The sequence below is a fragment of the Haliotis rubra genome, unplaced genomic scaffold (assembly GCF_003918875.1).
Source record: "Haliotis rubra isolate DU_JTF1 unplaced genomic scaffold, ASM391887v1 Scf501, whole genome shotgun sequence".
Lineage (NCBI taxonomy): Eukaryota > Metazoa > Mollusca > Gastropoda > Lepetellida > Haliotidae > Haliotis > Haliotis rubra.
The window spans coordinates 313,081-337,109 of NW_025767193.1; the positions used below are offsets into that span (position 1 = coordinate 313,081).

General features: G+C 40.1%; 1 protein-coding gene and 2 long non-coding RNA genes across 3 annotated transcripts in view; 1 reads left to right on the forward strand and 2 right to left on the reverse strand.

Annotated features, from left to right (window-relative positions):
- The window catches only part of LOC124291900, a 109,435-nt gene extending 104,550 nt beyond the window's left edge, over positions 1-4,885 (reverse strand). Inside the window, exon 1 of the long non-coding RNA XR_006902310.1 lies at positions 4,700-4,885. This is a non-coding gene — a long non-coding RNA (uncharacterized LOC124291900). The remainder of the gene's footprint in view (positions 1-4,699) is intronic.
- The window catches only part of LOC124291896 (general transcription factor 3C polypeptide 1-like), a 308,102-nt gene that overhangs the window by 234,088 nt on the left and 49,985 nt on the right, over positions 1-24,029 (reverse strand). Inside the window, exons 29-30 of the mRNA XM_046728963.1 lie at positions 22,573-23,116; positions 6,830-6,892 (exon numbers count right to left, since the gene is read on the reverse strand). Of these exons, the coding sequence (XP_046584919.1) occupies positions 6,830-6,892; positions 22,573-23,116 (607 nt within the window). The remainder of the gene's footprint in view (positions 1-6,829; positions 6,893-22,572; positions 23,117-24,029) is intronic.
- On the forward strand, positions 4,950-23,818 carry LOC124291901. The gene is made up of 3 exons (XR_006902311.1): positions 4,950-4,961; positions 14,223-14,229; positions 23,723-23,818. It is a non-coding gene; the product is annotated as an uncharacterized LOC124291901 (long non-coding RNA).

The window sequence follows — 24,029 nt, forward strand, 5'->3', positions numbered from 1 at the left end:
TGCACAAGAAACTACATTTTTGATATCCCCAAAACAAAGGAATGCAAGAAATGCAGTGTGTATTGCGTGTATTGATTTAAATGTTCAAACAATAAGTTAACCCAGAAATATATCAGCAAAGGAATTCCGTGTGAACCAACGTACAACAAAGAAGGAATCCTCAACACAGTTCACTGATATCACCCACAGTGACTCAGTGAGTGAGTTTAGTTTTACGCCGCACTCAGCAATATTTCAGCTATATGGCGGCGGTTTGTTAATAATGGAGTCTTGGCCAGACAGTCCAGTGATCACTAGCATGAGTATGGATCTACATAATTGGGATACAATGACATTTATCTTGCCTCACACATAAATGTCGTTTTCTGATTGGCTGAGCGCTCTTCTATTATTTTCTATGTACCCCGCTTACAAGCAGTAACATTTTCTATGTACCCTGCTGGGAATGCCCAACTCATCTGGTACTTCGTAGTAGTAATTCTTTATCTCGAATAACATTGAATCATGTATGACGTACGGAAATTACTAGGGCTGCAACGAATACACTATGTGGCAAATATGATACGTATCATGAATATTGGGTAACAAATACGAATAATTATTCACGAATACAATATTGTAGGTAAGTGATTGATGCACAATATCGAATGCCCATGTTGACAGTGTTAATTTGTCACAGCAATAACCAGTCATCTCATGACACTCAAATTTGGTATGTAACAGTTATAGATGACAGTACCATGTGAGGCCTTGGCAAACTAACATGACTTTACTACTGCAATGCTAGTACATATTCCATAATTCCATATCTCACTTTGAAAAAGGACATGAGGGTCATGCTCCCTTAAAAAAATCGTAAGTATTCGTTAATATTCGGTTCTGGTGACCACGAATAACAAATTGAATTCATGAAGGGCTACGGTTCGATTCACCGAATATGTGAGTGAATCGTTACAGCCTTAGAAATTACCGATGTTTTGCGAATGCCAATCGATGGAAGGGACATGTGTGTTTCTTGTCGTCTTGTCGGCTTGTACTCCATACTATGATCCGATACCCATGCTTCAAACAGTTCAAAATTACCATTGAGGTGTTCGGTAAGATAAATATGTTGTTCACTGGTCACTCGGGCCCATGGGTTGATGTACCCTCGATGTTTCTTTATGATCCCCTTGCCCTTTGGGCTCAGGAATCACAAACAAACATCGAGGGTGCATCAGCCCATGTCCCCCTCATGAGTGAGTGAGTGAGTGAGTTAAAATTTAAAGTCACATTGGCAATATTTCAGCCATATCATGACTAAACCTAGTTCTAAATTCATAATACATACATATAATATATAAAACCCTGTCAACGAAGGACAGTAAAATTACTAGATTATCACAAAATGAGTTAAAACTAGCTAGCATATATCTTTAAAAGTAGAAAACTATTTTTGGACAATACAATGTAAAAACTGGCTATAGATCGCCAGCAACTGAAGGCTGATCACCAAACTAGGGACCATGGGGACTTACAGTACTTTTGCTACCTGCATGGACCCTAGCTGGATTTATATCATCCCTTCAACCACTGGCGATTGAAGTCAAATTTAGCGAAAAATTAAAATGATAAGAATACTACATTTAAAACAGCTAGTAAATTTAAATTTCTTTTGAATGTTTCAGGGCTTACGTCCCCCTCATGACCAGTGAACAACTTATAATGTCAACCAGTCAGCGAACCTGACCACCCGATCCCGTTAGTCGCCTCTTATGACAAGCATGGGGTACTGAAATCAATTCTCATGAATCAAAGATGCACTGAATAGTATTAAAACATTGAAGAGTAGTACACGGTTTTTTCAAGTGATGTTATTCTCAAAGCCTCACAAAAGCAAATGTTGATTTCAATCCTTGTCCAGACAAACCCTAAAATTCAAGGCCTTTTCATGCCCTAAGAACAATCTGTATTTTCTGTGTAACACTCAAGGAGAACTGCGCAGCTGGCAAACTGCACACAAAGACAGAAAAAGATTACAACAATTTTTCCAAAGTGATCATTTTTGGTTTGAAAAAGATTTCCTTTCATGCTTCTCTTGCCAATTAATTGATTTTTATTCCCTGAAGTCTTTAAACACATTTTTTCCGTAACATTGACTGTTTCATCATTTCAAACCAAAATGATTAAATATCTAAATAAATAAGTGGGTTAATCAGTTATGCACTGCACAGCCATCAGGTACGATACTGCCAGATACAAATGAAATGTTGGCCTGGAGAAAGGTTTCCACCACTCATCTATGTCAAAATTGACTAGACTTAGTTTTGTTTCACTATGAGAGTGTTTATTCAACAGTGTCTGATACCGTTGTAAAGCAATACATAAAGCACACCAAAAGGCTTGCACTAAATCCATCTGTTCTTATTTCATGGTAAGTGTATTTGTTTACAAGCATGAGAAAAGTCAGACTGACTGACTGACTTAGGTTTTACGCCGCTTTTAGCAATATTCCAGCAACATCACGGCGGGGGACACCACAAATGGGCTTCACACAATGTACCCATGTGGGGATTCGAACCCGGGTCTTCGGCGTGACGAGCCAACGCTTTAACCACTAGGCTACCCCACCGCCCCCAGAAAAGTCAGATATCATGATGAGACTATATCTGTGGTGGGGGTCAATGGTGAAGAAACTTCTCTTACTGAATAAAGCAAGTAGAGACAAGCACGTTCATGCTATGTTTTTGCAAACAATGCCAGAGAAAGGTAGAAATACTTGCCCTGATGGAAACAACAAAATACTGACTGAGTTTGGTTTTACGCCGCTCTTAGCAATATTCCAGCAACATCACGGCGGGGGACACCAGAAATGGGCTTCACACATTGTACCCATGTGGGGATTCGAACCTGGGTTTTCGGTGTGACGAGCCCACGCTTTAACCACTGAGCTACCCCACAACAAAATACACTGTAACAGTTGTGTGACAAAACCACACATTTATTATTTTGTTTCCTTCTTCACAGGATCCATGCTAAATGATACAGTTGTCAGAGAAGTGAACAGGTGAGTTACCTCAACTGGTTTGGTACTGGCGTCCTTGGCCAAGACTTGACTTCATCAGACCCTGACCCATATTCGTGTATCCATCACCCAATGTTAGACTATAATACAAGATCAGAGATCCTAAAAACTTGATGTCTGAAGAAAAACTGTTTGTTCCCACTAATGCCGTGGGGCTGCTAGCTAGATCCAATCTGTCAAAAAAATTAAAACTAATAACCTAATTAAACTGGTCAAGCAAAATGAAACTTAAATATTCCTGAATAAAAGATGCTCAGACAGAGAATCAATAACATAGTCACTAATAAGTACTGTAACCAAGTTCAAAGAAAACACGACAATAACCGAATATGTCAACACAATTAGAAATCAAAGACGTGAAAAAGGTCTATGGAAAGGGAAGAAAATGTTTGAATAACATAATATAACCATAACATAATGAAATCTTGACAAATCATCAGAGAGTCTGGCACCAATTAAACATCAAAGACACACTTAGTCCATAAACCGATACCCGAAAGCAACAAAATGTCTGACTCTTCCCTTCTTCAATATGGCCATTTTGTCACAAAAGACCAAGAAGCCTGTAATTTCTGTGGTGATAAACTAGTCACTGGTGCCTATTCTGTCCATGTACAACATCCAACAAACATCAAAGAATGAAGCAACAAAAGAAATGAAAGACTAACTGGCGGCATATTTTCAGGTTAAAATCAGAAACGTTTCTTGATGCCATTATACAAGCTGTGAAAGTCTTGTACAAGATGAAGAAGCAGGAGGGTCATTCCATGTATTGATGATCTCAAGATAAAATGACTTTCAGGTGATGGGTAATGTCCTTAATTAACGTCTCTATCATTTCAGAGATTGTTTAAAGTTTATTTTGTTACTTTTTTTCTTATTTGGGTACAGGCACAATCTTTGGGTATTGAAACATATCAAAGAGACTAGATATTGATCAGAAGATTGATAATAACTAGTGTATTGTGAATAATTAACATTTGAAATGGTTTTTGGAAAGGCAGTTTCACCACTTCTTTTCAAAATCAGAAGAAATTTCTTCTAAAGAAGAAGGGGCAAGAACTAGCCCAGAAACGTTGTGAAAAATAAATCAAGAAGTTGTTATCCATAAGATTTGTCTTGTATTAAAAACAGGTACCACTGTTAAATTATATTCTGATCGTGAACTGTGTATGAAAGAGTGATAGAAATAAAGCTAGTTAAAGCTTGTTGAATTACTAGTCCAAGTAGTGAGTAGCAAACAGTATTAATTAAAAGCTACTCATCAGTCAGTCAGTGAGTCAGGGAGTCACAGAAATTAACACAAGATATTTACATTACTAAGCAAAGCTTTGAAAACCTTTCTGAGAAGTTCTATGTGCCCTCAGAGTATCCCTTACATTAAATGTACAGCATTGTCCTCACATTCTTACATGCGTTTTTGTTTACTTGTTTACTATTGGAAAAACACAAACCTGTTTCGTCAAAAAAGAAGGAAAAGAACCAAAAGCATTTAATGATATTTCCACCCAAAACAAAATGTTCCACATCTTTTTCCGTTATGACTGCATCATCACTGCAGTACAGTTTGCAAGACAATAAAGTCTGCGTGAAGTCCTTCAAAGCAATAACAAACATTAACTTAATGACACTCACCTTCAAGAAGGCCCACTCAGGCTGGAATGTGACTCTAGTCTAGCATCTAGACAGACAGCAGACACCTCCACGTCTTGATACACTTCCAAAGAAAAACATTTCATTATATACTCATCAAAAGAAGTTAAGGAACATCCAATTCTATATTCACATGACTCCTTTGGAGTTAGTAATATGAGTTAGTGAGTTTGGTTTTACGCTGCTTTTTGCAATATTCCAGCAATATCATGGCAGGGGACACCAGAAATGGAGCTTCACACATGTACCCATCTTGGGATTCGAACACGGATATTTGGCATGAGGCTCCTTAATCAGAGAACATTTTAAAGAAAACATCTGTACATATATATCCACGATTCTAAAGGCTTGCAATAGTTTACAATGAAACCCATTAAGAGAGATGTTAAAAAAATTACAAAATCGCATCACACTCTCATCCGACTGAGTAGTGCTGGGTGAACAGGGGAATATTTCAAACTAGTGAAGCCCATTTCTGGTGTACCCTGCCGTGATATTGCTGAAATATTGCTAAAAGTGGCGTAAAACTAAACTCACTCACTCACTCACGTGTGCTTAGTTGTACAACAGGGAGAAGGAACTAAAAACTCTCACCAGACAAACTTCCTGATTACTGTTATCCATACAACTACTCTTTATGACAATGTTTCTAAACTTTACCTGACCTGAGACTTGCGAGTTTTACAGTGTCAATTGATGGGTTTCATGACAAAGAAGTGAATAAATAAAATGTTTCACTGCTCAAAATTTAATACATTTTCTGTTCTCATTTTCAAATGAAAAACATTTACAAATGGACCAAACATTAAACCAATAAAATGTCAGTTTTTATACTTTTCATAGTAACATTCTACTCTTTCTTTATGTATCCCCCCTATGGCATGGTAGTAACATCCAACAGTCACTTGGATATTTAATTACTGAAACATCACAAAAAAAGGATTCTTAATGTATACTTACCATATTTACTGTTGAACTCTGTAAACAAGCCACTTGTAACCTTGATCGCGATAAATCGCGATAACTCTACACAATCCATCAATAATCTATCAATTCATTTGCTACCATCCTACACAAGATCAAAAGGGCTAAACATAAAAGATTCATGAAATCTGTAAGAAAAACTGTTCCTGAAAAATATATTCTGCAAAAAAAGATTGGGGATTAAATGTTACTCGTAGGAATATTAAAGAAAAATGGCAAAACACATTTATCAAAATGTTGTATGATATATCATTGTTGTCAACATGTATGTGAACTGAAAAAAAAATATATAATAATTGTATCATAATTTGGAAACATAATACATGTACATCATATTCTAGAAAAATGTTTCTTTTCAGGAAAATCTAACAAATCTGTCAACTTGTGTCCAATTTTCCAGCAGACTGCATTAATTCCTCATTTTTTCTCCATCCCATCAACTGAGAGCTGGCAGTAGTGGAATGACAGGATTCTGTGACAGGCTTCCGTCTTGTCTGGTTGAAAAGTATTTCTAGCATCACCATCATCAACACCACAGCACACTAGCTCAGATCGGAATCAATGCCCCAAGTCACACAACTTGAGACACCCACCATTAAATGGAAACCACATCGCATGATTTCCACATGAGGCCCAGATACCAAGGGACATAATCTGGGATTAAAACCCCTGAAGAGAGGATCCTCGCACAGATAAGGGAGGCAACTCCTCAAAGTACATTGAGCACTACAGATCACTGTGACCCTTTTAGGCCACAGAATAAAAAGGACCAAATTTCTGTTCCAAATCTAAAATATTCAATATCCAGTGCCAACAAAAAGAATAGAGCTGTGACGATATATTGTAGTATCGATAATCGTGATACTTTATCTGACGATAAATATATCGATACTATTTTTTCGTATCGCGATATGTATCGTTGACCTTAAAATTGTTATTTTTTACCAGAAATTGACGGTTATGTCAAACTTTACACTGTTACTTGCTATCAAAATATGCTTTTTTGAAAGAAAATAACTAAAGATAGCATATCGTGATATGTATCCAATCTTCCAAGATATCGCGATACATATCGAATCGTGAAATTTCTGTATCGTCACACCTCTAAAAAAGAATACAATTACTTACCGCTTTCTGCTCCAACAGCACCATGATGACCAGCGAGATGTTGCACTTTGTCTTGAACTCAGCCTGCCAAGTGGAAAGAGTGAAGTGTTTGTAATTGATGGTTTGATTTATATTTCAGATGAGCGCATTATTTTTGCAACTGATATTGTATTTCGGAGTCCCTGTTTGAGATAAGTCCAGGCAATCAGCATAGTGCATGGCCAAAGTGAGGAAATTATCCACACAATTTTGGAAAAAGTAGCAACATTTCAAGATATTATTATTCTGGGGAATATTCATAGAAAGATTAATATTAGAGGTGTGGATGTTATGGACCGATTTTTATCAAATTGTAAAACTGACACAGACGCTCAATCATTCACACTCTCATCTACTCACTCTGTACAAAACCAAAAAATGTTTGCCACTAACATGGCAATGGCCCCGCCACTAAAGAAGAATGAAATATAACATATTTACCAGCTTTTATCTTTTGGTCACATAGAAGATTACCTTTTACGTGAGGCAGTTATCACTTTAACAAGATTTTGAAAAGTGTCATGTCACCTTGAAAATAAGGTCAAGGTCTCCCTGAAATGACTAGTGTCTGCGTAATCACCCAATGTAGGCTGTCAACATAATTGAAAACATTGGATGCAATGTTTTATGACATATCGCATAAACAAGAGTTTAAAAATGTTCAAAGTGCCATGGTGACCTTGAAAACAAGGTCAAGGTCACCTTAATCGAGTGGTGTCTGCGTAATCACCCAATGTAGGCTGTCCCCAAATTTGAAGACACATGGGTACGACAGTGCATGAGATATCATGTTAACAAGATTCAGGATGTACACATACGGACGGACGGACGGACAGACGCTGCTGAATACATAGTCCCTGGTTTTGCGTTGTGGCAGGGGATAATAAAGTATTGTAAGAAATCCAAAATGGAATCTTAGTAAGAAAGAACCTTGTATATTATTTAAACAAGATTACTGAGGTCCAGAAGAAGCCAGGTCCCAATCAACAAGTTTGGGGCAAAAAATGTAACTTTAAGCAATAAGAAATATTTCTTTCAATGATACACCAGTTGGATATAATATATTCAGATGAACAATTTAACAACATAATCTGTAATGAAATCAGCAAAGTTTTCTCAATATTCTAAAAAAGAAAATATTGTCATGACTCAAATGTCACATTAAAACTAACAAATATCGGAATAACATGCTAATAAAGTTGCAGGCATACATCAACTCCTTTCAGTGAGTGACAACAGAATTCCTTCCATATCCCTTGAGGGAAAACAAGAATGAAAGTGATAGAAATGAATCTTCTGCAAGAGTGTCACATTCATCCCCTCAGCAGGTGGAACTGCTACATCAGCGTTTTTGCCCTTTCCTTTCCAATGACATAATCTTGTCAACTTCTGTTTGATTTATTGCACCATAATGTCCATTAAGTGTGTCGATAATATATTTATCATTATTTTCTGCACACTAATTTTGCGAAATAAAATTTAACTCTGGCTTCATATTAACATTTTTACAAAACAATATGTGTGCCAATTAGGAATCAGGAACTTTATTTTACCGTGCCATCATGATCTTCAATGTTCCATTGGCAGTGTGATACAAGGACTTTCAAATCTTCGAACTAACTCTAATATTTTGAATCCATGGAGGAAAATCAAAGCTGTGTTGTAAAACAAACTCTTAAACTACTATGATACTCACCTGGGCCTCTATTCTCGAAATATTCGTAGCCCTACAAATTTCTTAAGCCCACTCTTAACACATTGGCTACGATCAAAGTTACGAATTCTTAGGGCTACGAACTTTTCGAGAATAAGGGCCCTGATTCAGACTAACCTTCCTATGACATATACTACTCACGTTTGCAAAGGATCAAATTTCAATCCTATAAAAACATAATCCAACAACCATTAAAATGTTTCACAACGGCTGAGTATATTACAGATTGGACAGGAGGAAGCCTGGTGTCCCCGCTGTGATATTGCTGGAATATTACTAAAAGCAATTGCTAAAACTCACTCACTCACTCAGTGCCGCCTCAGTGGCAACACAACATCAACTTTCAAATGGCAACCTGTGATCAGCAGGGCATCTAATCAATTATACTCATTTGGATCAGCCACCCAGCGACTTGCAGATGGTCGACAACGTTCCACCACCCAATAGGAAGTCTGGTTTTATCCAAACTCCAAAATGATATCGTGACTGCCACTATACTCAGAAATGACCTGCACAACATGAGTGAGTGAGTGAGTGAGTGAGTTTGTTTAGTTTTACGCCACACTCAGCAATATTACAGCTTTATGGCAGCGGTCTGTAAATAATCGGTCTGGACCAGACAATCCAGTGATCAACAGCATGAGCATCGATCTGCGCAATTGGGAACCGATGACACGTGACAACCAAGTCAGGGAGCCTGATGACCCGATCCTGTTAGTCGCCTCTTATGACCCAAGTAGTGATGATGTGTCGGTAAAGGCAGAGCGCAACTGTCTCTGTGAGGCTTGTGACCAGTCATGGAGCTGCCCAGTAACACCCCCCACTCACTCTCACAGGCACATTTGTATTGGGCTGTAGATCCCATCAATCAGACACAGGTCATATACTCATGGAAACAAATAAGGGAACACATAAAAGCAAAAGTGTTCCTATAGTCTTTTCCAGGTTTCTTCGCATGCTTTGACACGGGTTCGAATCCCCACATGGGTACAATGTGTGAAGCCCATTTCTGGTGTCCCCAGCCATGATGTTGCTGGAATATTGCTAAAAGCGGCAAACTCAGTCAGTCGCATGCTTTGTATTGTACTGTGGATGAAAAGCTGGGAAAAGCATAAAAGAACACATGTCCTTTCATGTGTTCCTTTATTTGTTTCCATGAGTAAATATTTGGCTCCAGTAGTTTCCAGAGTGTGGCATGGACAAGGTGAAAGATGTGATCAGAGAAGCTGGAAGAATTGACCTCCATGTCTAACACGGTGACAGGTGTGCACTGTTTGGATGATATTCTACTGTATACTTGTGTAATCTGACTATTTTTCATCATTGTCTGGTCTGGGTTAGAATATTGATCTTCAGTAACCCATGCTTGTCGTAACGCGGGTGGTCAGACTTGCTGACTTGATTGATACATGTCACTGGTTCCCAATTGCTCTGATTAATGCTCATGCTATTGATCACTGGATTGTCTGGTCCAGACTCGATTGTTTACAGACCGCCGCCATATAGCTCAGAGGTACAGATAAGCTGCTGTCTGCGTAAATTACGCAAATATTTATGTGATTACTCAATTCCTATCAAGTCTATTGCGTACAAGTATGCTTGATTTTTTTTGTAAATACTCAATTAACTGATCTTACATGTGTACACACACAAATGTCAAATCTTAGCTTGTGTACCGGTGGATATATAAAATAACTGAGGAATATCGAGAGGTTCTATTTCATCACATTAACTTGGAAACTTGCAGTCTTTTATCGCTTCTCATATTACAAATCAACTATATATATAACAAACACGTAAACCAACATTTAAATTTAGATATGTTTTTACAATTAATGGAAAATGGCAAAATACCCAATTGAGTTTGAGTGAGGTGGGTACAATTTATTTGGTTACTCAAAGGAAAATTACCGGTAGGATACCTGATTGAGATGAACACAAGCGAGTACATATGAATTCAACGACCCAAAAAGTTATCTGTAGCTCTGTAGCTGGAATATTGCTGAGTGTGGCGTACAACTAGACTCACTCACTCACTCATCATTGTCTGCACAGAGTGGCCAGACTACCAAGGTATTTGATTGTTTGTTAATAAACTCAGCAATATCCCAACTATATGACAGTGGTCTGTAAATAATTGAGTCTGGACCAGACAATCCAGTGATGAACAGTGTCCAGACTGATCACTGGACCTCAAACACATGTCAACAACCTGCAGATCAGTAACAACATATCGGTACGTGTTTTCTATCACTGCAAGAATCAATCAAGATCCTCATCTGATTAACTTTTCACCCACTCACACTGAGCCCGCCAAAAAAACTTGAAGAGTTTTTACTTTTCATTCAAGTACCATTCACTGCTGAAGAGATGGATGTAGGTTTTACATTGAAAGAAAACAACATTCATTAATGTCCACTTTAAAACATAAACAACTATCCCTCATTTGGTCCTATTTTTTTCAAGAAAGATAACACAAGCGCTCCAAGAGCAAAACATGCCTACACTCACCACAACTGAACAGATTACACTTCTTTCCAAGAAAAAATCTAATGAGACCAAAGCGACAGGAGACTACTCAGCTGTTTCGACCACAACTGCAGGTCTGTCTGAGCCAATTAAACACTGACAAATGTCCAATTGACACGCTCCTGCTAATAAGGAGGGATGCAGCAAGTGGCGGAACAATCAACACATGGCAATTGTCTAGGGGCAGACACAGGAGCTGGACGACTCCACACGTCAGACTGGTTGTCCATGTAACAACAGGGAGACCAAGTGATGCCCTACTACCACCAATCCATGGACACAGCATAGATCCAGGCTCTGTAGCTCACCTGTGAAATCCTGTGATTTAAGTTGGATTGGAAATTTGTGAACAAATGTAACAACAGCGAGACAAGGTCCAGGTAGGTTTGTGATGCCCCCCTACAATGAATGCATGGATACAGCAGAAGCTCTGAAGCTCACCTGAATTATTAGGCATTAGGTTGGATTGGAATGTTGTGAAAGAATATAACAGCCAGACAAGGTCAAGGTTGTTTTGTGATGCTCTCCTCACATGAATGCCTGGGCACAATAAAGACACAGGCTCTGAAGCTCACCTGAATTGCTAGGCATTACGTTGGATTGGAGTTTTGTGAAAAAATATAACAGCAAGACAAGGTCCAGGTAGGTTTGTGATGCCCTCCTACAATGAATGCATGGATACAGCAGAAGCTCTGAAGCTCACCTGGATTATTAGGCATTAGGATGGATTGGGGTTTTGTGAAAGAATATAACAAGAAGACAAGGTCCAGGTAGGTTTGTGATGCCCTCCTACAATGAAAGCATGGATACAGCAGAACCCAGGCTCTGAAGCTCACCTGAATTACTAGGCATTAGGTTGGATTGGAATTTTGTGAATAAATATAACAGCGAGACAAGGCCCAGGTTGATTTGCGATGCTCTCCTAACATGAATGCCTGGGCACAGCATAGACACAGGCTCTGAAGCTCACCTGAATTATTAGGCATTCGTTTGGATTGGAATTTTGTGAAAAAAAATAACAGCCAGACAAGGCCCAGGTTGATTTGTGATGCTCTCCTAACATGAATGCCTGGGCACAGCATAGACACAGGCTCTGAAGCTCGACTGAATTATTATGAAATCATAGGCTTTAAGATGGACTGGAATTTTCTGAACAAATCTGGGAAATTGTGATCATGTACACATTGTTTCAGCATAAGCAGCTGCAGAGATGCTGAAGACCACTGAAGATTAGGAGTATGTGAAGGTCTAATATTGTTGATTAGTTATGGCTGGAGGTCTTGATAAAAAAACAAAACACATCAAAATCAATATTTAGTACCATTTAATTGGCATGTATCACATTCTTTCTTGTCCTTATTAACATGCAAATCAAATTTCAGAATTCATACACGTTGAAAAGGCTGAGTATTATGCAGAAGTGTTGCTTTCATTAGGGCTATGACATTGTTCATGTTCAAACTGGAGAAACATGACATCTTGTCAGGGCTCGATTTAGTGCTTTGTTACTTGCACTGGTGAAATAAATCAACAATAACTCAAACATTATAAGCATAAATATGTCAGCTCATATTTCTTCTAAACTTTGAATAACAATGGCACCAAAACCTTGCTATTTATAGACACCTCTTGGCTATGACAGCTCCAGTAAACTGGAACTAGCTGTGTCTCTGTGTTGTTATGGTTTCATGGGTACAACATTATGGAAATATCTTTTTGTGCACCGAAACCTCTGACGTTTCAACACACTACGTTGCAACTAGGACTTAGATTTTGCAGATGACCTAGCGCTCCTAACACAGAGACGCCAGGACATGCAAAACAAGCTGGATGCACTGGGATCTGTCTCAAGCCGAGTTGGCCTGAAGATAAAGAGAGATAAGACAACAGTTCTGAGGACCCAAAACAAACAACAAGATCCATTACAGATCAACGGACAAGTGGTTGAAGACATCACCGAATTCACCTATCTGGGTAGCAAAATCAGCACAACTGGTGGCACTGACGAGGACATCTGAAGGCTAGGATCAGAAAAGCCCAATATGCTTTCACCACATTAAGAACAATCTGGAAAAGCACTGTCCTATCCCTGAAAACCAAGCTCCGGATCTTGAGCTCTAATGTACGCTCTGTCCTGCTTTATGGATTGGAAACGTGGAGAGTAACCAAGACCAGCTCCATCAAAATACAGACTTTCCTCAACAAGTGTCTCCGACAGATCCTCCGCATCAAGTGGTTCGATAAAGACTCCAACCTTGACTTGTGGGAAGCAGCGAATCAAACCCAGTCTCTGCTCAGATCAAGTGACAAAAGTGGCGTTGGATTGGACAGACACTAAGAAAACACAAAACAAATATCACCAGGCAAGCACTTGACTGGAACCCACAAGGCAAGAGGATAAGAGGACGTCCAAAACAGACCTGGAGACGAAGCCTGGAAAAGGAACTGAGGGAAGCCGGTTTAACCTGGGAGGCTACCAAGAGCATAGCCACTGACCGGCAAGCGTGGAGGACAACTGTTGAGTACATTTTGAAAGAATAAGATCATCATGGAAGTGAAAAGGTCAGCTTGTGGTAAAAATTCAACCTTTACACCATGGCGTACATATTGAAAATCTCATTGAAAACCTCTTGAAAAGTATTGTAGAGTCATAATTAGGTGGAACAAAATATGCCATTCAGCTTCTTTGGACTTGTGGCTTGTTAAAGGGAAGACCTTTACGAAAGATAATAGACTGACTCATTTTCAGTAATACCATTCTTGTTTCATGCAGACAGCACACTTCTCATTTATCATCATTTAATTGGTATTTAATAGACTAAGAAGGTAAATATCCCAGATAAATATTTTGATTTTCAAGGTCAAATAAGTAGACAACTTGATACACTCATTTGATACAAAATTCTTGTATAAACAAACAGGTGACAAATTCATAATCATAATCAACAGATAATCAGCTGATCAGCACACCAAGTTGACAATTAGTGAAAATAATTGGGTGAGTAAGTGGGTAGGTAAGTTTGTGAGTGGGTGAGAGGGGTGTGGGGTGTGGTTAAGTGAGTGAGTGAGTGAGTGAGTGAGTGAGTGAGTGAGTGAGTGGGTGGGTGAAGTGAATGAGTGTGGGAATGTGAGTGAATGGGTGAGTGGGAGGGTAAAGGGGCGGAGGGTGAATGGGTATGGGTATGGGTATGACTGGGTGAGTGAGTGGGTGGGTGGGCAAAGGGATGTGGGGGTGAGTAAGTTTGTGGGTGTGGGTAGTTGAGTGATTGAGTGAGTGAGTGGGTGAGTGGGTGGGTAAGGGTTTGTGGGGGTGAGTGAGTGTGTAGGTGTGGGTAGATGAGTGAGTGAGTGGGTGGGTAAGGTGGTGTGGGTAGGTTAGTAAGTGTGGGTGTGGGTATGTGAGTGAGTGAGTGGGTGTAGGTGAGTGAGTTGGTGGGATAAGGTGAGTGAGTGTGCATATGAGTGAGTGAGTGAGTGGGATGAGTGAGTGAGTGAGTGGGTGTGTGAAGCTTAGTGGATGGACTAATACCGCATTTTTCTCATATTAACTTGAAACTGACATAACAGCTTGTCAAGTTAATGACAATAAATGCTGAAGTTATATAAAGGCCTCAGACCTCCATCATTGGGAAACCAACAAACAATGAGACTGAGATGACAAGCCAAGGATCACGTTACGAGTAAAACACTGATCATGTGTACAATCACAGGACACAAATAATGTCTTATTGGTTCAATCAGTCGCAGCGGCCTTCACATCACTTCATTACCCACATCACACCACCGAATATCTGGCTGGGGATTGTTGATGAACTGTTTGTCACACTGTTCTTGGTCAGTTTCTTCTGGTCAAAGTAGCTGCATCATAATAATTGTCTGGGAAGTGTAATAAATGAGACTAATATACACCAAACTATGCTCATAACAAACATGCTTCGAATGAACTGATGTACATAACAACAGCATCAGCATCGATCTGCGTAATTGGGAACCGATGACATGTGTCAACTAAGTTAACGAGCCTGACCACCCGATCCCGTTAGTCACCTCTTACGACAAGCATGGGTTGCTGAAGACCAATTCTACCCTGGACTCTATACATCGTGAGTGTCCCCAGTTCCACTGAACCTACATGACAGCTCATAGTCTACCAGTGGTGGAAGGGCATGTTACTACTCTGGACCAGACAATACAGTTATCAACAGCATGAGCATCGATCTGCGCAATTGGGAACCGATGACATGTGTCAACCAAGTCAGTGAGCCTGACCACCCGATCCTGTAGTCGCCTCTTACGACAAGCATAGTCGCCTTTTGTGGCAAGCATGGGTTGCTGAAGACCTATTCTACCCCGGATTTTCACAGATCAGGAGCTAGAAGAAATAGAAAAAGTCAGTACAGAAGCATACCAAATGACTATCCTCATAAATAGTACAATAACTAAATTTTACTGGCGTCGGAACCAAGTTTGTTAACAACCACTCAATGTCTGAAATAAATAGAGCTTGTTTGTATGGTCTTAATAGCTGCTCAAGGCACATAGTTGCCCAAGGCGCTTATTATGGTAAATACGGCATGTCAGGTTTCTCAGTCAGTTTCCTTCCTACTAAAACAATTTGTATTTACTAGCCAACATCATGATTGCCAAACTTCACTATACGTTTTGGATATTTTCTAAAAAACCCACCTTGCTTCAATCACAGTGCATTTGAGACTCCGCATGACTCAAGCCAGCTCGGATTTGGTTTCAACAAATGACATTCACTTTTGTAGCAACACTATTCTCATCAAGTATTTAATAGGAAGAGAGGAAAGCCTCAGTGAATCGTGTATTCACACATTGCTGACACTACGACTGTACACAATGGTCACATGGTTACTGTCTAAATGAGTTGTCCACCAAGTATCATCTAACTAGGAGTTAATAGGAAAACCCTTATTTGTTGGATGTGAAACTGGCTATTTTTACATCATTCCATTTCCCATAGCTCTCATCAATAGGGACTGCTTTGATCATTAGAGGTGGGGTGCTGATAGGATCCCTGACCCATGTTCTGTTAGTACACTGTCCATGGCAATGTTGGATTTACTGCAAATACAGTATACACAACAAACCCTTGTCGTATTCGTAATCTGCTAAAAGCAGAGGTCATTGTATGATGACAGCTGTATGATGGATATGTGAACATGAATCACTATTAAATAGTGAAGATACTGTTAAAAGGTGAAAATATCCTGAGCCACAGGTGGGACCTGTCACAAATACATGCAAAGGCAAGTCCATAGTGAGTGAGTGAGTGAGTGAGTGAGTGAGTTTAAGCAATATTCCAGCAGTATCATGGCAGGGGACACACGAAATGGGTTCCACAATGTACCCATGTGGGGAATTGAACCCAGCCGACCAAAACACTTTAACTACTAGGCTAACCCACCACCATGTAGGGTATAAAATGGTAGAAGGATAGATAAAATATGTGTGAATGAACCAATGGATGGATGAATGTGGGGATGAATGAGTAGACAAACCGACAGATGAATTGATGGACAGGTGTAAAGGATAATCACACTATTGTTAGAATCCAATAAGAATCTGAAAATACCAACACTCGAAGTACGAAAACTCATTGTAGATTCTTGAGACCACTCTTTGATGTTCCGTGATTCTATACTTCTAAATCATTACATTCAAAATACCAATACTCAAATTTCCACTACCCAATGTAGAGTATTGAGAACATTCTCTGATGTTCCGTGATTCTATACTTCTAAATCATTACATTCAGATCACACTCAGGGAAATATATACATGCCACTACGTAACCACTAGACACCGGACTGTGATAGGTTGTCTTAATATTCCCCCTGAGGTGAAAGCCCTGAATACAAGTCACTCTTGATAACTATCCCCGACTCTATCTACAGTAATTCAGTTGTCAATAATTGATGACTTGTCAATTTCAATTTGAATCCCATCTGGAACCACATTTCCTTTATAATACTGCCAACTTCCTTCTCTGACTGAACCAGAAGTTGGACAGTTCATGTTTGTATTGCCTCCACCAGCACAGGGGGGCAGAGGACCAATTCCAACCCGGAAACCCCACAGGGTACATCTTCATGTCTGCTACCACACCTCAATTAGGATCGCATTCTAGACAGTTGAGAAGGTTCTAATGATTTTTATATTCATTAGGCTACATCTATGGACAATCTCCAATGCTGCTCTTTGCTGCTCTGAGTGAGTTTAGTTTTACGCCGCACTCAGCAATATTCCAGCTATATGGCGGCGGTCTGTAAATAATCGAGTCTGGACCAGACAATCCAGTGATCAACAGCATGAGCATCGGTCTGCGCAATTGGGAACCGATGACATGTGTCAACCAAGTCAGCGAGCCTGACCACCCGATCCCGTTAGTCGCCTCTAACGACTAGCATAGTCGCCTTTTGTGGCAAGCATGGGTTGCTGAAGACCTATTCTACCCCGGATCTTCACGGGTCTTTATCTCTTGTAAGTGGGAGACATGTGGCCCAGTTGTGTACGGAGAATACATTTGTTAGCAGCCACTCTAAGGCATGACTGCAACCAATGATTATGGGTTTGAATCCCGGTTGACTCAGATCATGTCTCAGTGTTTGTAAGCACCATTCCTGTGCTTGTGTGGTTCAGGAAATTGGAAAACATCTGCATCACTTCGGGCTTTCAGTGAAGGAGTGAGTGGTTTTTGATTTGCTATTTTGAACTTTGCTTCAGTTATAATATGCTGTCAGCATAATTTGATAGGAAAACAAGAAGTAAGTTGGACCCATGAAGATTCAAGATACAGAGTTGTGCAAAAAGTATTCGGCACTTGACGTAATATCCATAGACTTACAGGTTAATTTAGTGTAGCTTAAATAATTTTCATGATGTGAGTTTGGGATGGATCTTTGTAAAATTTGACAGGCAAATTTGAAATCATCTCTGCTCTGCGCACATATATTTCAGTTTAATTTTCCGACCACTATTTAACTAATGACATCACATTACATGTATCAACTTATGTATGGTTCCACAATACACAATCCCATAGGCCGCCATGTTAAAGGAGTTCATGGTACTGTACATATGTTGATTAAATTGTTGCTATTCGATAAATAGGCAACGGGAAATTAAACAGAAATTATATGAATGTAGGTTAGATGATTCCTCACAAATGTGCAAAATTTGACTTGGATCTTATGAAAATTAAATTCATGAAAAATATTTATGCTACACTAAATTTACCTAGCTATATGGTCTGTAAATAATCGAGTCTGGACCAGACAATCCAGTGATCAACAGCATAAGCATCGGGTCGCACTTTCCAAAGACGATGCTTTGTGTCAAATATGAAGAAAATACAGTGAATAGTTTGTGAAAACATGTATGTTAACAAACTGAAATATTCAATGTGTCGCTGTGACCTTGAAGAATACATGAAGGTCACCAAAATCGACTGGGCCCTGTCTTCCCCATATGAAGCTTAGTGTCAAATATGAAGAAAATCCAGAGAATGGTTCTTGGGATATCTCGCTGACAAGCTTAACATGCAGGCTAACATGCTGAAATCTTCAAAGTGTCGTTGTGTCACTTTGAAAATTATGTGCGTCTTCCCTGAATGAAGCTTGGTGTCAAATATGAAGAAAACCAGTCTACGGTTCTTGAGATATCTCGCTGACAAGGGTAAAACATTAAAGTCCCCTTGTGACCTTGAATGAAGGTCAAGGTCACCAAACCTGGCTGGAACCTGGTTCTTAAGATATTCAATTTCGTATGTATGGACGTTCGGATGGAGCCTAATACTATATCGCCCTGTAACAACTGGAAGCCAAGGTCCAGGTAGGTTTGTGATGCCCTCCTACCATGAAACCATTTACACAACATAGACCTAGGCCCTGTAGCTCACCTGAATGATTATGAAATCATGGGCTTTAAGTTGGACTGGACATTAGTAAGCACTCTGAAAGACACAACTGTGATAATTTACACATACCCCCGGTAGTTTATTTGTGAGATGCTGTAGACCATTGAAAGTCAGTGAAGATCCGAGCTAGAATGCCATTGAGCAGGCCTGCTCTCATTTCAGTATAAATGTGTTTGTTCACATACAGGAAAAAAATTATGACACATTATATGCAAATTAGCTTGTGGCAGTCCGGGTAAAAACTAGTCTTCATTAACTCATGCTTGTCGTAGGAGGCAACTAATGGAATCGGCTTGCTAACTTGGTTGACACGTCACGTCACGGTATCCCTACTGCACAGATCTATGCTCATGATATTAGTCACTGGATTGTCTGGTACAGACTTGATTACTTACAGACAGCTATCATAATGCTGGTTATTTGTTGAGTGTGGTGTAAAACAAAAAAACAAAATGAAATGAAATAGTTAAAAGTAAGGGTTGGACATTGAGTGAATCTTGGATAAGGGATGTAGAAATCACTCAAGACTTTAAATAGACAGAACAAGCATTGTCACTAAGGTGACATAATCCCCCCGCCACAAATTATCAAATCAAACTTATAGAGTAATGAAAGTTTAAGATGAAGTTAAATGTCAACAAAAACATGACCAGTCAACCTCTCTTGATATCTTGCTCTTTAGTTGTTCAAACACACACGTTTTCAAGACTGACTTTGACCTTGACATGAATGTCATAGTGTATGAAATATGCAAAACTAGTACTAAAAAAATTGCTTATTGAAAAACATTCAAGAGAAATCTTAAAAGTCTATGAAGAAAATCCAGAGAACCGTTCTTAAAATATCTTGCTGACAATTCAGGTTAACATGCTGAAATCTTCAAGGTGTCGTCGTGACCCTAACAATTATGTGAAGGTCACCAAAATTGACTGGGCCCTGGGCCTTCCCTAGATGAAGCCTGGTGTCAAATATGAAGAAAATCCATAGAATATTTTTTTGCAATATCTTGCTGACTATCTTAACATGCAACTTAACGTGCTGAAATCTTCAAAGTGTCTCTGTGACCTTGAAAATTAAGTGAAGGTCACCAAAATCGACTGGGCCCTGCGCCTTCCCTGGATGAAGCTTGGTATCAAATATGAAGAAACTCCAGTGAACGGTTCTTGAAGTATCTTGCTGACAAGAATAACGTGTAGGTTAATATGCTGAAATCTTCAAAGTGTCTCTGTGACCTTCAAAATTAAGTGAAGGTCACCAAAATTGACTGGGCCCTGTACCTTCCCTAGATAAAGCCTGATTTTGAATATGAAGAAAATCCAGAGAATGGTTCTTGAGATAGCTTAACATGCAGGTAAAATGTCCCCTTGTGACCTTGAAATGAAGTTCAAGGTCACCAAACCTGAGTTGGACCTTTCTTATACTGTGATGAAACTATATGAAAATAATCTAGTGAACGGTTCTTAAGATATTCCAATTCGTACGGACGGACGGACGGACGGAGCCTAATATTATATCCCCCGCTTCGCGCTAAACCCGCGGCGGGGGGATAACATTCGTGATAGTAGGAAGATCAGGGTAACTTTCATCACATGGGTACAATGTTTGACCTTCTCTAAACTGTCACAGTCCATAAACCACATTATTGTCCTTTCTGCTTTGCTCTTTATACAATGCTGAAGCTCTAAATGAAGCAAGGGTAGATTTTCTCAGGTTCAGGGCCTGTTATTAGTCCACCACACAGACCCTCAAACAAATATATAAAAGTCTGATGCAAGTAAAAAATACGTGGCAAGTCCCTATTACAGTTCTGAAAATGAAAAGAGTCTCTGGGCTCCTTTTCATCATATATATTTTATTATTATAATTTATAAACCATTTTTTCTGTAAAATATGTTCATTTCAGAGACTAGATGTTAGTCTAGGACGGTTATCATCTGCAAGAAAAATAACCCACTTCAGGGATCAGGTTACAGAGTAAACATTTCAAACTGCCACGGCTGGCTGGATGAGCATCTTCACCCGTGGTCAGGATTGGGGCGTGGTGGGCGAACTGGCTAAAGCGCCAGGCTTGTGATTCAGCGAGCTTGAGGTGAGTGAGTTTAGTTTTACGCCACACTCAGCAATATTCCAGCTATATGGCGGCAGTCTGTAAGTCTTCCCGATGATGTCTCAGGGATTTGTCATCTGCTGGCATTCAACAGTGAGAATTAACACCATGAGTGAGTGAGTGAGCTTAGTTTTACGCCACACTCAGCAATATTCCAGCTATATGGTCTGTAAATAATCATGTCTGGACCAGACAATCCAGTGATCAACAGCATGAGCATTGATCTGCACAATTGGGAACTGAGTCAGCGAGCCTGACCACCCAATCCTGTTAGGCGCCTCTTACGACAAGCATGGGTTACTGAAGGCTCATTCTAACCCGGACCTTCACGGGTAGCTTGAGGTGACGGGATCGAGCCCACCTGTGACCGGGTGTAAAAACCTTGGAGTCAACTTTGCATGCAGACTCTTTCAGTGTTGTCACAACCCCTAGTGAACAGTACACAACCCTGTACACTTAAAAGAACCCACGAATCCGTTGGTAAATGATCAGATAGTAATCCCATGAATACGTGCAAACACCTAGTTGTTGGTACAACAACGTGCAGTAAACTTGGAGAAAGCACTGTGACTATGTGTCCCAGTCCACCCAGCTGTGAATGGGTACCTCGTGAGGATGGGAAAGCCACACTAACTTGGTGCGCCTAGTGGCAGCAAGAGTTGTATGCTCCCCTGAGTTGATATTGATAATACGACATGCCATTGAGGTTGACATCCAGTGATCGAGGCGAAAACCAAGCGCCCCTGAGCAGCTGAACTGGATATTGGCGCTATACAAATGTTTGTATGTATGTATGTATGTATGTATGTGTGTGTGTGTGTGCATATGTGTGTGTGTGCATATGTGTGTGCGTGTGTGTGTGTGTATGTAGGATTCTGTCATCATTTTCATCTGTCAGCTCTTACCTAGCAGCCACAGTGTGAGGCAAAAAACCAATGAGGTGGTCAGATTAGGACTTAGTGCTTTGTATAAGGCAATGTAGGCAGTCTACAATCTTCAATAATGGCAAGTCAAGCTCGCGAATCTGTCTTTAAGTCACTACATGGATAATGGCTCTAATCACAAATATGAACATATAATTGCCTAACTCTTGGTCTTACAGCACAGTGTTCTGTCTATATCTTCTCCACATATTCTCCAAACAGATACATAATTTGGATGTGAGATGTTGACAGCTGCATTAGACTCCATGGAAGGAGCACAGAACTTGACAAAAGGGTCAATAAATAAAGCTATCATTTATTCTCTTATCTGAAGGACGGTGGGGTAGCCTAGTGATTAAGCCTCCATCTGTGAGTGCGTGAAAGTGTGAGTGTCCATGTGCACACGCTTATACTAGCTGGTTTTATATCAAACACAAAATGTAAGAATCTAAATACACATAAAGAAAGTCCCAAGCTCATCAAATTGCCAGAATAACACAGACGCCCTACCTTGACAGCACTCTCGCGGACGCCAACGCTTCCGCTGTCATGGATGGTCTCGTACACCGTCTTGACCATGACGACATCCTCGGTACCATACTCCATGCCCAGCTCCTCCCACACCTCCTGCAGGTCCAAGTGGAAGGGGAAGTACTGCAGGTGCCTGCGATACATCTCCTTGGCCTTCTGAGGCTTCAGGAACAGGTTCTTCGTCTCCTCCAGCTCACGGTCGGTCAGTCGGCCATCAGCAGACGGCGTTACAGTAGACGCCAGGTGGAGGGATACTTTGACGTCGCACGAGTTGATGACAAAGTGATCCTGAACATTTGACGATTTGGTATCAACTGAGGACAGGATCCGGTTCCGAGCCAGGGAGAGGAGGGAGCGGGAAGCATTCCGAGATGGAACCTTGGATAACAAGCTTTCTCCAGAATTGACATCGCCTTCGATGATGACAAGGCTTCGGCAGTTCCTTCGTTTCATCGTGGTTTCAACAGTGTCTGCAGCAGTCGATGTGCTTGGTTCCGGACCAGTGGCTGCATGGGGGATGCTGCTGCAATTACAACACTGTCAATCAGCACAAACGTTTGTAGTTTGGGGTGTCTCTGTTTGCTAACGCTGCACTCAGCAATATTCCAGCTATATGACAGACGCCTGTAAATAAGTCATTACCAGAAAATCCATTTTGGATTTCTTTGTTGTTCAATGCTGCAGTCAATATTAAAACTTGTAGCCACAGCCTATAAATGTTCAAGTTCAAACACACATGGATTGATATTATAGGAATAGTAGGATCACATGATCCACTCTGTCGTCTTCTGTATCCAGCATTAGTTAGTGTGAGATCATTTGAACCTGGATTCAGCACAGGGTTTAGTCCTGGGCTCCGTTTCACAAAGCTATCATAGCGCTTCGACTGACGTAAGCCTATGCTACAGTATGGGAGGTACAACTGCTAGGAAAAAAGTTACGAGATCTTAGGCTTACGAGAGCTTTGTGAAACGGGGCCCAGGATAGTTTGCTCATGAACAATCCTAACCCCGAATCTCCCCAGGACCTTTCACATATACCAAAGGGCAGGATACAACAGAGGTAAACTTATTCCATTATTATGTCTCTCAATCAATCAAATCACACTCCCATGCTGGCTGTTCACTAGGTCTGCAACGATTCGGTTTGATTCATTGTAAATCGAAGCTGACACCTTAGTTTCGATTTTCGATAACCATTATCACTATTTCGCTCCGGTATTTAAATATCTATTTAAATTAATTTCCACCCTGCGAGAACGTAATTTTGACTACAACTCAAGCAGTTTCGAGCACTGAAACAAGGCAAAAAGTGATTGGTTGAAACTGGGCTAATTATCCAATGAGAAGTGTTGTTAGTAGACATCGCCAAGTTGATGATGGATTTAATGCTAAAAAAGCCGACTCTTAGAGTGAAATGAAAACTGATGTTTCTAC